Here is a 13969-nt window from a genome sequence, read left to right as displayed (position 1 = left end):
ACCAAACAGCGGAACCCGGACGTTTTCTATGTCAACACCTACTGTTGTGTTCTGCTTTTCAAACCAGGAAGATGGATCCGCTGTCGAACAAATGGACCGTCTTTTTGTTAGTTTGTTGTTTTCTCATGGGTGAGTTTTATTCCAACGGTGCTCGATGTCCATGTCCAAGTATGTGTGTGTGAGCCGGGTGTGTTTTCTGCATCGGGCGGTTAGCTTGACGGGCTTCTTTGTGATCGGAGCTAGCCGAATGCTAGGCTAGTCAGCGTTAGCGAAAGCTGCCCTGCTCGGCGTAAATCTCCACTGGTGACTTATTTTAATACAAGTTTTACAATGGGTTTCTGTCTTCGACAATCCTTCACCAATTTCTACCGACTGGAAATCCATAAAATGATTGCAGGGCTGTTTTTATTCAATGTTTTCGAAGACTTTTCTCTAAGACGGTCACCGATAGGGTCTGCCCTCTTGGTACGGGAACCCAGCACCAGCGTGACTGCTCGTGATTTCCCCGCTGCGGCCGCCCGGAGCTCCGGGGATTAAAAGCTACAGCTTCGTGCTAAATTACATAAACTATTCGGTCGTTTAAGTTGATTTGGTTGTCGTGGAACAAAAACAAGCAGGCGAACCACAAAGTAAGTCATTTTGAAATATTTAGGGTGTCCTGGTTAATTCGGCATACTGGACATCCACCAAAAATATCAGTATGTATTAATGACAATAGTTTTTTAATTTTACATGAACTGTAATGCTTTATTTTAGTGGTTATCTTAACGGCCAACAGGTGAACTTAACCTTAAAAACAAAATTAACATTTCTAAAAGGCTACATGTTGGTTTGTTGGATCAACGTTATAACAGCCTTGAGAAGAGAGCAAGCAATGATCACTGGTCCATAGTATAGAAAGTAAGTATACAGGTCTGAATTAAATTGCCAACATTTTGAAATGAATTGCCTGTTTTATCTCCAGATAAGAGGGAAAATCATCTACCGGTATGCAAGACTATTTAGGGGGATCTAGTCTTGACCCAAACATTTGGGATGTACTTTTGTTGGTGAGAGATAAAGGATGTGCTTTTTTATTTAAGTTGTCTGAACTGTTGTAACCCAGTCGTCTGTGACAGAAAATCTTCTTTTATTTTGCTCTCTTGGTGAAACTTATGTCCTAATTGTATATTGCTGTTCTGGGTTATAGAGTTGTAAAGTGTTTTTTTCCCTTGCAGGTGTTGGCTGTAATTCAGTGGAAAAGAAGATTTATGTGCATCTCAATTACACTATCCCATGTGTGCGACTGCTCAATGCAACACATCAAATAGGCTGCCAGTGTGAGTAAATCAGTGGATTAAAGTGCTGCTTTGTACTGTTCACAACAATCCAACACGCATTAAGGGATACTGTTAGAAAATTATAGTGTATGTAGATTTCAGACAGAAATCTACAAATCAATTATGTGGCATTGACGGTCTGAAATCAATTTTTTTAAGACTATAAAAGCACAAAATATGAAGATAAACTTGCAATTTTATGTGATTTAATATCTTATTTATTCAACGCTGTTTGAATGGAATGTACTGTATACTACACAAAGCCCCTGCAGCAACGATTTTGTAATTTCGTCATTCATTTCGGAACTGTTCTTGTAAAAGAGAAGAGGCTTGGTGGAGAAACAGATACGCTTTCAGTTCATTTTAGTACAGCTTTTGTAACTCATATCACAAATGCTGATTTTCAATTTCCTCTCTTGGATTTCAGCCCATCTGTCAGGTAATGTGGGAGTGCTCCATGTGCTTGAGTCGGAGGAAAACCTGAGCTGGGTCCTGAGCACTGGTGCCAATCCTCCATATCTGGTTATTCTGGAGTCTGCGCTCTTTACCAGGTATAGTTAACATGTCTGACCCTGCAGAGGAAGTACTTAGAGTAGTTCCTTGTGGGAGTTAGGGCTGCGGTGTGCTCAAATGTCTCACCCCATCAGAAATTAAATAAGGTTTACAGTTGTTCCGAATGATGGGGTTCCAACACGTCCTGGAAAACCTGGAAAGCAGTTGACCAATTTTCCAAACATGGAAAACACATGGATAATAAGAATTGCATTGTCATTGCAGCTAGGTAATCACTAAAAATGTCTTGGAAAATGAAATCTGGAAAAGAGTGGGGAAAGACTATATTGAATAAATAATAGTGAAAGTAAGTTTTAGTAGTTCAATAAATCCCTAGCATTTCTTTACGTTATGTTTTTTATTTAGAGTAGCAGCTGGGGCATAAATGATAACATCAGGACATGGAAGTAACACCCAAATGTTTAGTACAGTTCATTTGTCAATTTCCACCTGTCTAACCCTGAGGAAAGAAACTTGAACCACATCTCAAACCCACGTCTGACCTGTATTTGTACCCGTATCGTTTCCACTGCCCCGTGCCGCCTGTCAGATCCATCATGATGAAGTTGAAGAACGGCTCCAGCAGAGTGGCTGGCGTTGCTGTTGTGACGCCGAACACGAACCCGCTCAAGGACTTCTCTCCACACACCACCTGTCCCAATGAGAACACAGGTGGGTGAGGGTTTGCCTGCTCCGACGTGTCCCTCTCTATTACACCAGTTACAGAAATCAGTAGTGGATTTATGATCCTCAGAGAGCCCAGCACACACAACTATTCTGTAGTGTGTTCATTTTTTTTTGTGTGTGTGAACAGGTTCTTCCACATTATAGAGCCACTATATGTGACGTTTAAATACAGGTTTAAGTTGTCATCAGCTCTTCTTTCTTCAGTTTATTCTGTGATGCCATAGATTCAAGGCTGCATGTGTGACCAGTTACTATAACTGGGCCAGAAAATCTCATAGTCCAACGTTTTTTTTTAAAGCAATATTAGAGCTAATAATGTTAAATCACAGTGGATGAAAATTAGTTGTGAAGTATGAGGATGGTTTTCCCCCAATTCTTTTTTACCATTTCCATTTTTCCTGTCATGAATTAATGTAAAATACGATTTTATAAATACGGTTTTATGACCGTCCCTTTTAATTATTTCAGCTTCATTATTGATGATGTTGTGTCCATCAGTTTGGCAGATTGCCCTAAATACTACAATACCCATAAGCACCTGCCACCATTGTTATGGAGAAAAATTCAGTCACTCTGTAGTGTGTTGAGAATGCTTTGTCATTGATTTTCTGTACAGAACGCGGTGCCATAGATCCTGAATGAATCCCAAATTCACCTGTAATCCAAAAAGACTTGAATCAAGCTGCAGACTGTATTATCAGTTTTCATAACACTGTTATCTTTAGCCTTTTGGGTTTTCTTTTGCGATGCCCTTAACAGAATTAACAGCCTCTTGTTGAAATGCACTGTGGGTTCAGAGTCGTAGTTGCTCCCCTGGAGTTTTTGATGTCCAAAGCCTCGACCTTCAACTTTTTAGAATCAGATATTTTCTAATTCAGTTGTACTGAAGATGGGTGAGTTACATGCCCATCCAGGCTGTGAAAAATAATGTTCCAACAGTGTGTTTTGTGCAACTGACAGACGTAAGCTTGCCACAGAGTATAATGTGAAAGTGCTCACTTGTAGAAATCATAGATCTAGATGCCAACATCTTCTTCAGATGTACTTTATTTACAGGACGTTAAAGAAATGTGCTTGTGCAGTACTCGCTTTATGAGTGGCTGCTTTACTGTTTTGGCTGCTGACATTTGCTGTATGTGTCTCCCTCAGGTGTGTATACAGAGAACTACGATCCAGCCTTGGCCCATTGTAACACCACAGTGTGGAACCCCTCCGGAAGCGGCTTGTCTTATGAGGAGTTTGACTTCCCCATCTTCTCTCTGAAAGAGGACAATGACACTCAGGTCATACGGCAGGTAATATGACAGGAATCAGGGGAAGTTTATAACAAAAGTTCATATTTTCTCTGCATTCTTATGGTGTTCATTTTGGTTCAACTTTGTTGTCACTTTTGTTACAAAATGGCTGGTAATTGTTTTCCAGTCAGTCTCTTTCAGAATAGAAACATTTTTGAATACAGTACAAACTGTGCAGTGAGAACAAATCTTCTCTGAACTTGTCAATAAAGCAGTGTCTGCTCTGCAGCACTTAACATGTTGTGACACATTATGTTGAGGCGATTTCTTCAGAACCCACAAGTCATTAGCAGTGCAGTGCACTTGTGGTTATGGTTCTCTTCCTCGGCTGGCTTCATGTTGTCACAGAATAGAGTGAACATATCTCAGTTTCAGTTCACTGATACGGTTGCACGTCAGATTTAAACTTGCCAGAGGCCTAATTCATGTTTCACTTGATTTCTATGAGGTAAAACGTTGTGGTTGCTCCCCGTCTCGGATAACATAGCAGGCTAGATGAGAGAAGAGTCTGTTGTGTAAACAGACAGCTTTAGGGTTGATCCCCAGATTTCAAAGTTTTAACGTCCCAGACATGGAAGTTGGAGTATTGCTTTGCCCGAACCTGCCAGTGTGCCCCTGAGCAAGAGTACCAGACCCAATTATATACGCTCCAACTTGTTCTAAGGATTGCAAACTAATTGAGATTTGCTAAAATACTGTAACATTGTCGAGCCCACACAGGAACAGGTTTCTTACGTGTGTGTTTTTCTCCCTTGGCAGTGTTACATGGACCATAACCGCGCTGTGAATGGCAGCATTCCTCAGTACCCGCTGTGTGCCATGCAGCTCTACTCCCACATGTCTGCCGTCACCGACACGGCCACCTGCATGAGGAGAAACGACATCAACTTTAGCATCAGCCCAGGTATTTATCGACCAAACACAACAACTTTACTTGCTATTACATTGTTTGGGAGAAAATCTGTTTAAATTTAAGAAATGGGTCGATGATTATACTGTTTTTCTAGCTGAAGTCCATATTTTTGTTCCGTGTCTCCCTTTAGAGATGGTTTGTGACCCATTGGGTGACTATAATGTTTGGGCCTCCACCAAGCCGATCAACAACACAGCCAAGGGACACAAGGCGGGGGAGAACGTGGTCATAGCAGCAGCCAGGGTGAGTCCCACACCAATATGTCACTGCAGAATGTTTGGTAGTTATTAGCAGGAAAACTTGTGTCTTCAGCAGTATCTGCAGTGACCTCACTCACTTTGAATGCCTTCCAGTAAAAAAGCCAACACCAAGCTAACATGATCTATGATGAGTTAACCTGATGATGAAAGTAATCATTAGTTGCGGCCCTACTGTGCACATGTCTTTTTCAACAGAATTGCATTATACTATTGGTAAATCAAAAGGCAACATGGGCTGCATCCCCTCAGGTCACATGTTGGTTTATGCTGTGATTAAAAATAGGTAATTGCAAGTTGAGCTGAACTACTCACCTACATGCTTGATCGCTCTCCTCTCTCCGCTCTGCAGTTGGACAGCAGGTCTTTCTTCTTCGACGTTGCCCCCGGAGCAGAGAGTGGAGTCTCCGGGTTTGTCACTCTGCTGGCGGCCGCTCATGCTCTGCGAAATGCCACCCGTGAGGCCCCGCCTGAACGCACCATCCTCTACACCTTCTTTCAAGGGGTCAGTCGTTTCCACACCACTGTATGCACCATTGTGCTTGACAAACATACCAAATTAAATGTCCTACCGGCCTTACTCATCTGTTTTTGTACTTTTTATTTGACTGTTTGGACGCCAGGAAACCTTTGACTACATCGGCAGTTCCAGGATGGTTTACGATATGGAGAACAATCACTTTGCCGTAGACCTGGACAACGTTCACTCAGTAATGGAGATTGGACAGGTCGGTATTGTAGATTTTTTTTTTTAGTGACATTCTGTGTACTTTATGTATCAACCTTGGCAGACTACCAGATTGTAAGGTGACACCTAAGGAGGCATTTTAAATAAAATACTGAAATGCAAGGTATTGCTTGGAAGTTTGTAATACTAGCAGTAATATTGTACCCATGTTTCTGTACCGAAAAAACCTACCTGAACAATACTATGAATAACACTACTAATCTCACAGCCAACCTTTGCTCCTTTTGGGCCGTTTTGATACTCAGTGGACACAACTTGGTTGGTTTAAAAACAATTGAGGCCTGATACACAACCTGTTTTTGAACAATTAAATTAATTCATGTCTTTAAATCAAGACTCTTGAAACCATAATTGAATATAAAAACCTCATGTTATTATACAATTACTACTTTTCAATCAATTTATGTCAAACATGTAAATACCTTTTATACCTTTTTACCCTGTGAAAACAATCAGTAAAGATTTTGCGCTTGACCTTTTATCGCTTGAAGGTTATACGATGTACGTTATGTTTATGTGTGTATGTTGGATTTGTTCACCATAGGTGGGCCTTCGTGCTGACACCAAGCTGTGGCTTCACTCTGATCCCGTGTCTAGGAAGAACAGCAGTGTCAATGAAGAGGTTTGTACCATTACAATTGAGAGCATAATGTATCTAAATATAGCAGGTGCAGTGCTTGAGATTGGGTTGGTGGACTTTATTGCTCCCACACAAGGGAAACTGAAGTGTCACAGCAGCATAGATCATATACTAACAAATATGTAGAGTACTACACAAGCTGTGAGCATGTACTGTACACAATAAGAACCATGGAAATAAAACTACAGGTTCCGTTATTATATAGAAATATTTAATATATCAGTGTGTTGTATCAAGTGGAAATTATTCTTAAGTGATATTGCTATATAGAACAATATCAATTTAAAATCTGCAAAAAAAAGGTATTTTCAAAGCCAAATTCACAGATTTGTTGAGTTGATTAACTGTAAAAGCTGCTGCAAATTTAAATATTAGATGACCGTCCCTTCACTGTTCTGTTTCAGGTGAGGAAGCTCATAGATAACCTGCAGTCGGCTGCCAGAGGTCTAAACGTGTCCCTGGACCAGCCCAACGTCTCTCAGCCACTCCCGCCCTCGTCTTTCCAGCGTTTCCTGCGAGCTCGACCAATCCCTGGCGTTGTTATCGAGAATCACCGGTCTGCTTTTTCCAACAGGTGATTCACTCTCATTACACACCATTTCATTTAATTGTAATCACGGGGTCTGTGTTGCCTCAAGCAAATGGCATGCTTTGTTAATTCATTTTCTTGTTCTGTGTGCAGGTTCTATGAGAGTATGTACGACAATGCAGAATACCTGAACATATCGTACCCACCAAACCTGACGCCAGAGGAGCAGCTAGACTTTGTCACTGACACTGCTAAGGTATTGCTAATTTATGCCTCAATACTCACCATATTCATGTGCTCTTGAATTTGCTTTGCTCTGATATCAACATGAACTCTGTATCTGATGAGATCGATGCAGCACTTGCAGGGCTGTCGGTTTTATTTATGTGTTATCTATAAAACCTGATTTAAATAGTTTCTGTGTGTGTGCTGACTTATCAGGCTATTCTTATAATATTTAATCTGTCCTCTAAACAACTAAATAACTAAAGATTTCTTTTTTTTTCACGCATCTTTCAGGCTCTGACTGAGGTGGCCACCATGGTTGCCCGGGCTCTTTATATGCAGGCAGGAGGAGTTGAGCCCCAGCAGAGCAGCATTAACGCAGACCCTCAGATAGTAAGATTGAATTCAAGAATTAGTAGAATGTTTCCATCTATTTAAGATACAGGTTCACTATTCCTATATATCTATGCTTCCTCAGCAATACTGCCTTTCTCCACCTGAAGAATTAGTACTTTAAGTTATCTAAAGTCAAGGTCTAAGAGACAGTAAATGTAGTGTTTTATATCTGAATATTAATTGTAGAGGTCTTCATTCACTTCTGGTGAGAATTTAATTCTGTAATGCAGATTATCTTCTGATATAATGCTTCAAACATTGCTTTAGTTTTCGAAAGATATTGACATTTATTTCTATTTTAATTCTCTCAGAAATTGTCTTAAATTTAGGAGGTGATTGACTCACGAACCCCCAGTTTTTACTGTTTAACTTTTGTTTTTTTTCTTTTACATATTGCTTTATTTAATTGCCGTTTTTCTGTCACTTTAAATGTGCTTTCAGATCATTTGCATTATTATTAATTCAAAGAAAAAAACAATATTTTTCTGATTACAAGAGATGTCTTTACATGACACATTTTTCTTGGTCTATTTGCAACTGACCACGACTCACTGTCTGACTGTTTTCTGCCCCTCAGGTGACCAGGATGCTGTATGGTTTCCTTGTACGGTCAAATAACTCCTGGTTCCAGCAAATAATCCCCTCTGACCTCATGAGCCATCTGGGTAAGTTGGGTTATATGATCAAATCCTTTTTTGTGTTTCATTAACTAGACTTGTCACAAAGTGTCAAAAGTCAATCGATATGTTTTCTGTTGAAGCTGCTGGGGAAATGATGAATGTCTCTCTTTGCTTTGGTATATGTACTGTCTGATTGCTTGTATTGATGGAGCCTAACGTGGGCAGTCAGCTACACTTTTTCATTACTGAACTGCGATGCTGACAAAGCGGAGGAGACACTTGTGAATTTGTTGTTGGATCGTTGGTCATGAATGCCTGTCCAGACGTGGCATTTCTGGGAGCAACATTATTTCCAGAAGCAAAACTAAATTCCCTTTGTGGTCTGTGTGTCAGCTGACAGGCCCACAAACTTCTATGTTGGCGTGGCCCAGCAATCCAGCGAACCGACCCTTCTGGTCCAGTACCTGCTGGCCAACCTGACTGGTATCACCTCCAACATCACTCAGGACAACTGCCAGAACCAGCGAGAGGACGAGAATGACAAAGAGAGCAAACATGTGAGGCCTGAAGCTGTCTTCCTTATATTCATTTACTTGTGTTTGGTAGTTTAGAGGACAAGTGTCACAATTTATGTCCCCCTGTGCCCCTCCTCCCTGTAGTTGTACTACTTCAGTTGGGTTCAAGGCGCTGCGCCTCCCAACAGCACCAACAGGGAGGGTTTCTGCGTGCGCTCCACAATCCGTCTGTCCAAAGCGCTGTCCCCAGCCTTCGACCTGCGGGAGTACACCTCTAAAGATTATTCAACGTGGACAGAGTCCCGGTGGAAGTCCATCAAAGGACGCATGTTCCTGGTGGCGAGTCACGACCTGGAGGTAAACTTTCCCAGCATTCCCCACACATCACATTTAATGTAATGTAATGCCGTTTTAACACATGCATGCTTAGACTCCATTCCATACGTTCAATACATCAAGTGTAACTTATTTATTTTTTACTATTGCTTTAAATAAGCATCCATTGAGTGAGTGTGCAGGGTTTCATTTTAAAAGGGTAGTTTTGTGTGTGGTTGTTAATGTTTGGGTAGTACCAAAGTTTACATTAAATCTGTAATTCACATTAAATGGTAAATGTCGTATTACAGTACAACACTACAACAGCGATTTGTGAGAGTTCCTCCCTTCCAGGCAGCTCTTAGGTTTTGTTCATTTTAGCCGAATGTTAAATGCAGTCTTGCAGAGACTTGAAACCGGCTTAATTAAGGTAATCCATCATACTCGGTGTGACACAGTGGATAATAGAGTGCAGGGACTCCTTAGAGGAATCTTCCTTATTGGTGGTCTACCCTAGTAGGGAAGGTTCCTGCTGCTGGAAAATAATTGGCTGCCAAAAAGCAACCCTTTATTAATGAAACCGTCACATAACATACATGATCCCTCTCGCAATATCCACGTTTGATATGTTTGGCTGCTGACTTTACAGCAGTATTGTTGTGAGTGCAGTGGTTTTCACAGTCAGACTTACAAGTATCGTTTACAAAACCGCCGCAATAAAGCAACTCCAACAACAACAACACGCTGGGCTGAACGCTGACAGTGATGGATCACCGCTCACGATTACGGTTCAAGTCTCTGCAAGTTCTTTTTCACATCACACAGCAATACAACAAGACTTCTCAGCCTCAAAAATGCTAATCTTCTTTCAGTTCATCGTTTTGGAAGTACAGCTCACGTCTTTACTGTTTTGGGTCATTTCCCAGACAGCTTTAGGCCATCTGTACACTAGCTGCTCAGCAGCAAGTGGAACGACAAAGCTAGGCTTCAATCAGACTGCAGGCAGAAGACCCAAATCTGAGTTTTAATACAGTGTGAACGGCACAAATACTATAGAATCAGATTTTTTTTAAATTCAGATTTAGGCCACATTCGTATGTGGCCCTAAATCAGTCTCTGTACAGAAGGAGCAGCCGTTGCTCCACAAAAGCCATAATTACAAAAGTGGCTGTCTTCCTCCTCCTCCTCCTCCTCCTCCTCCTCGTTATCTTCATAACTAAATTAACCCTCCATGTCTACTTCAGTACGACAGCGAGCTGCATGCGAGGTCTCTGTTATTGTGCTTTTGCCCACGCAGTTCAGGACTATGACTGGAATCTGATATTGGTCACATTTAAAAACAAAGAAATGAGATCGGAGCCTTAGTGATGAGCTGGTGAACATACAGTTTTTTTATGATTGCAACGACAATTTTTTCAATACTTTTAACAAATTTCCTAAACTCTTAACGCAGTGCAACATCCGTCTGTGTAAGCTATACAATTAACACATTTCTTGTTGCTTTGACACAAAATGCAATACAATTAATACACATTTAAAATGCTTGAACTTATTTTACACACAAGCTCAACCAAGACCAAAACAATGGATTTTTACTGCCAAATTTACAAATGCTTTCACACAATGTCAGGACAGATGACATCATATTCAACACCAGTATAAACAGGCCCTAAGCCTGTTTATACTGTTATGTTTTACATTGCATTTTCTGCTTTTTGCACTTCATGCTTTTACTAAACCAAACAAAACAAAAATGTAGAGAGCCTTAAAGAAACTGCAGTGCAAAACACAATCTATGATCTATACTCTATTGTAAAAGGGTAGACCTGACACATATATAATAATGCAGTTATGTTATTCCTAATAGAGCATTTGTATTCAAGTCATCAGGTGTACAAAAGTGAGACTCCAAACAAACGTTCATCATCTGCTAGATGTGTAAATGGACAACGGTTTGCTAACGGGTTTACCATCTCGACATCATGAGGTGATAACATATTAATGTTGTATTTATAGCTTGTTCAACTGCCCCAGGTGGCTGAATATTGAATGCTGATTTAATGTGTAGTTGTTTTGCACTAATAAAAAATAACACGGCAAAGAAATGATAAGAATTTTCCTGCGAGTTGGGAAATCCATATAACATGTAAGGTACAACGCCGGCGTCTGGTGCTTTAACCCTTCCATGGAAGTCTCCGAGAGCTAAGTGTTCCTTTGACTCCTCCAGATGTTGACGCTCGGCGTGGGTGTCGGCGTGCTGCTAACATCCCTGCTGCTGACGTACTTCATGAGCTCCAAGGCCGACATCCTCTTCAGCTCAGGGAGGGAGCCCACCAGCGCCACTTACTGATCCGGACTGAGGCTACACGGGCCCACCACCACCACCACTACTTCTACTATTACTACAACTACTACTTCTATTCCAACCAGACACGGACATGGACTTTTCTTTAAAACACACCACAAGTAGGTACACAGGTTAGACACAGCAGCCGCAGAGGTTTTTATTTTATTTTTAGACGAAGACTCCATGTTTATGGACTCACCGAGGTGAGGCGTGACATGAGGACTGGACCGGACTGGATTGGCCTGGATGGATCTGGACTCATCAGGGTCAGAAATCACTGGTCAGGCCCTGTCAGTGGAAAAGATGTTTATATTCTTTTTGTCTGTTTTCCCTTTTTATTGTCAAAGAATGTTTTGTTAACTGTGTCATGGGGGGTAGGCACTAAACATTGAGCATTATTTGAGAGTTTGCTTGTTTATGATTGTGAATATGTAAATGTGAGCAACTGACTGTGTGATTCAGTGTGTACGGACAATGACGAGTGTGTGCTTGTGACTGAACTTTGCGTGAGGATTGCGATGGTATGTGCAATACTGCAGCTGTCGTCTCTGTCAATGTCGTTAACTTATCGATCAGTTCTAATAAGAAGAAACCACTTTTTAGTCTTAGTAATTCAATTTAAGGGTTTTGCAAAAATCTGGAGATGTGCGGTGAAGTATTTTGATAAGTTTTAGGTTCTGGGATGTTGACAACAATCCTGAATATTTATATTGTTCACTCCCAGTACACTCTTAACTGCACGTGTATGTAGTTGTAGACCCACTGCAGTTTCACATATTGTGAAATTTGTGTGGAGAAGGAAAATGTCCCCAGGAGTCCCGGCGTGGCTAACAAACACCTTTTTTTTTTTCATATTGATCAGCTGCCAAAAAATGTCAAATCCAGTCAGGAAATCGTATGTTTTGACACTAAAAATGCGCTGGTACTCTGGCTGTGCACTCTTTTTTTTCACAAGGGTTCTTCTCATGGTAACTTGTGTAAACACACAAAGAGGTTTTGAATTTAGTTGTAACGTAATGGCTGGAATCGATGACCAATTGTGATGCCTTGATGAAAAAATAAACATTGCTTCTTTTCCAGTTTTTCTTTCATTGTCAGACTGTTGAATTGTTATATATGTTGCATATATTTACAAAGCACCTTCCAAAACAGGGTTACACAGTGTTTTTGCAAAAATAGGAAAACAACAAGAAACGCATCCAACAAAGTTACAGGCAAGTTTATAAACATTGTATTTAGTAGCAATTTGAGAGTGGTGTTTTGTTGTATGATGTAAGATTGCGTCCAAGTAGATCATTACAAGTTCACAGATGTGTGGGCTAGACAATATGTAACGCTTCAAAACTAATGAGCAACACCTCTGAATCAATCTATTGTTGACTTTAAACCAAGGTCTCTTGTTTGATCCAGTTAAAGTGTGAACGTGCTTTATTGTTTAAAACAGGCAAAGAGGCAATTCTTGAGAAAATAAATGCATTAATAACTTCCTCCAGGTCAGAGAACAAAGACATGATCTAATCTTGTAAACGGTTTCAAAGTTGATAAAAACCAGCTGAACCATCTTGTTGAAATGTTGATATGAAAAGTTTGAATCGAGGAGTCACAGATCATTTCTGGGATGAGGCTTAACAGAAGGCAGGAGGCTAGCAGATGAGTCACTGTTCATCACGGATCCTCTCTGTCATTACCTCTGTGACGCTCTGCCAAAGGCTTGTTTGCTGAAATGTGTCGGCATAAGAAAGAAAACTGTAAGCTGAGGACAAAATATGTGCCACAATCACAGTTCAGACATTGAACTTTAGCAGAGAATCTCAATTATCTCACTTAGGATACGTGACACCAGCGGTTCTCAGACTTTTGACCTTTTGACCCTTTAGTCATAGTAAGTCAATGAGTTGTGAGCAGCAGTTTCACATACTGAAATATGTAATTTTGTGTAGAAGTACTACAATATGTCTTTGTAATTAGGCTCATTGTCTTATGACGACTTGGATCTTAGTCAAAACCCTGAAACATTTAATACCATTAATTAATTAATTTATTTTCAAGAGGTTTGAATGTGTTCAGGTCTCTTGAATTTGTTCTTACAATGAATCAAATCAATATCCAAGTTAAGTCCATTTTATTCATAAAGCCAAAAAAATCACAGTTTCCCACAGACATGCGATGTGTCTTACATACAACATGCCGTAAGGAAAATAATTAAATGATTAAAATAAATATTTTGTATTGTGGAAGGAAAGTTTCATATTTATTTAAGGTGTAAAATTGGTCTTGTAAAAAAAACCATCATGTAAAAAAAAATTAAAAGTCTCCCAAGCATCTTGATGAAACCGGCTGCCAGAAAGTCATTACATGAACAAGATGGTAAGATTTAACTTTCTGAAAGACTTTTATCTCTTCCTTCATACAAACCACATTCTTAAAACCCCATATAACTAATAAAACAAATCAAAGAAATGTGACTTATCTAAAAAAATAACATGAAATATAAAAGCCTTGATTTTCTTTTAGGTATTTATCTCATGTCTGGGGATGATGAGTTGGGGCAGGACATTAATCACACAGAGTTTATTATAGGACAAAATGCTTTATTTCAATGTTTCTTGGG

At 40.2% G+C, this 13969-nt stretch overlaps 1 protein-coding gene across 1 annotated transcript; it reads left to right on the top strand.

The window, feature by feature from the left end:
* On the top strand, positions 1–12437 carry ncstn (nicastrin). Its single transcript, XM_084008236.1, has 17 exons — positions 1–129; positions 1218–1319; positions 1747–1870; positions 2422–2543; positions 3708–3853; positions 4613–4757; positions 4897–5009; positions 5376–5528; positions 5647–5751; positions 6316–6393; positions 6816–6985; positions 7094–7196; positions 7460–7558; positions 8139–8226; positions 8575–8738; positions 8841–9053; positions 11239–12437. Exons 1-17 carry the CDS (start codon positions 72–74, stop codon positions 11359–11361), a joined length of 2106 nt encoding a protein of 701 aa, XP_083864362.1. The 5' UTR covers positions 1–71; the 3' UTR covers positions 11362–12437.
* Positions 12438–13969: the final 1532 nt, after the last annotated feature.

This window comes from Eutrigla gurnardus, assembly GCF_963514095.1.
Source record: "Eutrigla gurnardus genome assembly, chromosome: 4".
In the NCBI taxonomy this organism is placed as follows: domain Eukaryota; kingdom Metazoa; phylum Chordata; class Actinopteri; order Perciformes; family Triglidae; genus Eutrigla; species Eutrigla gurnardus.
Note: the sequence above shows the minus strand (reverse complement) of the source record. Positions and strands in the feature narration are given on the sequence as shown.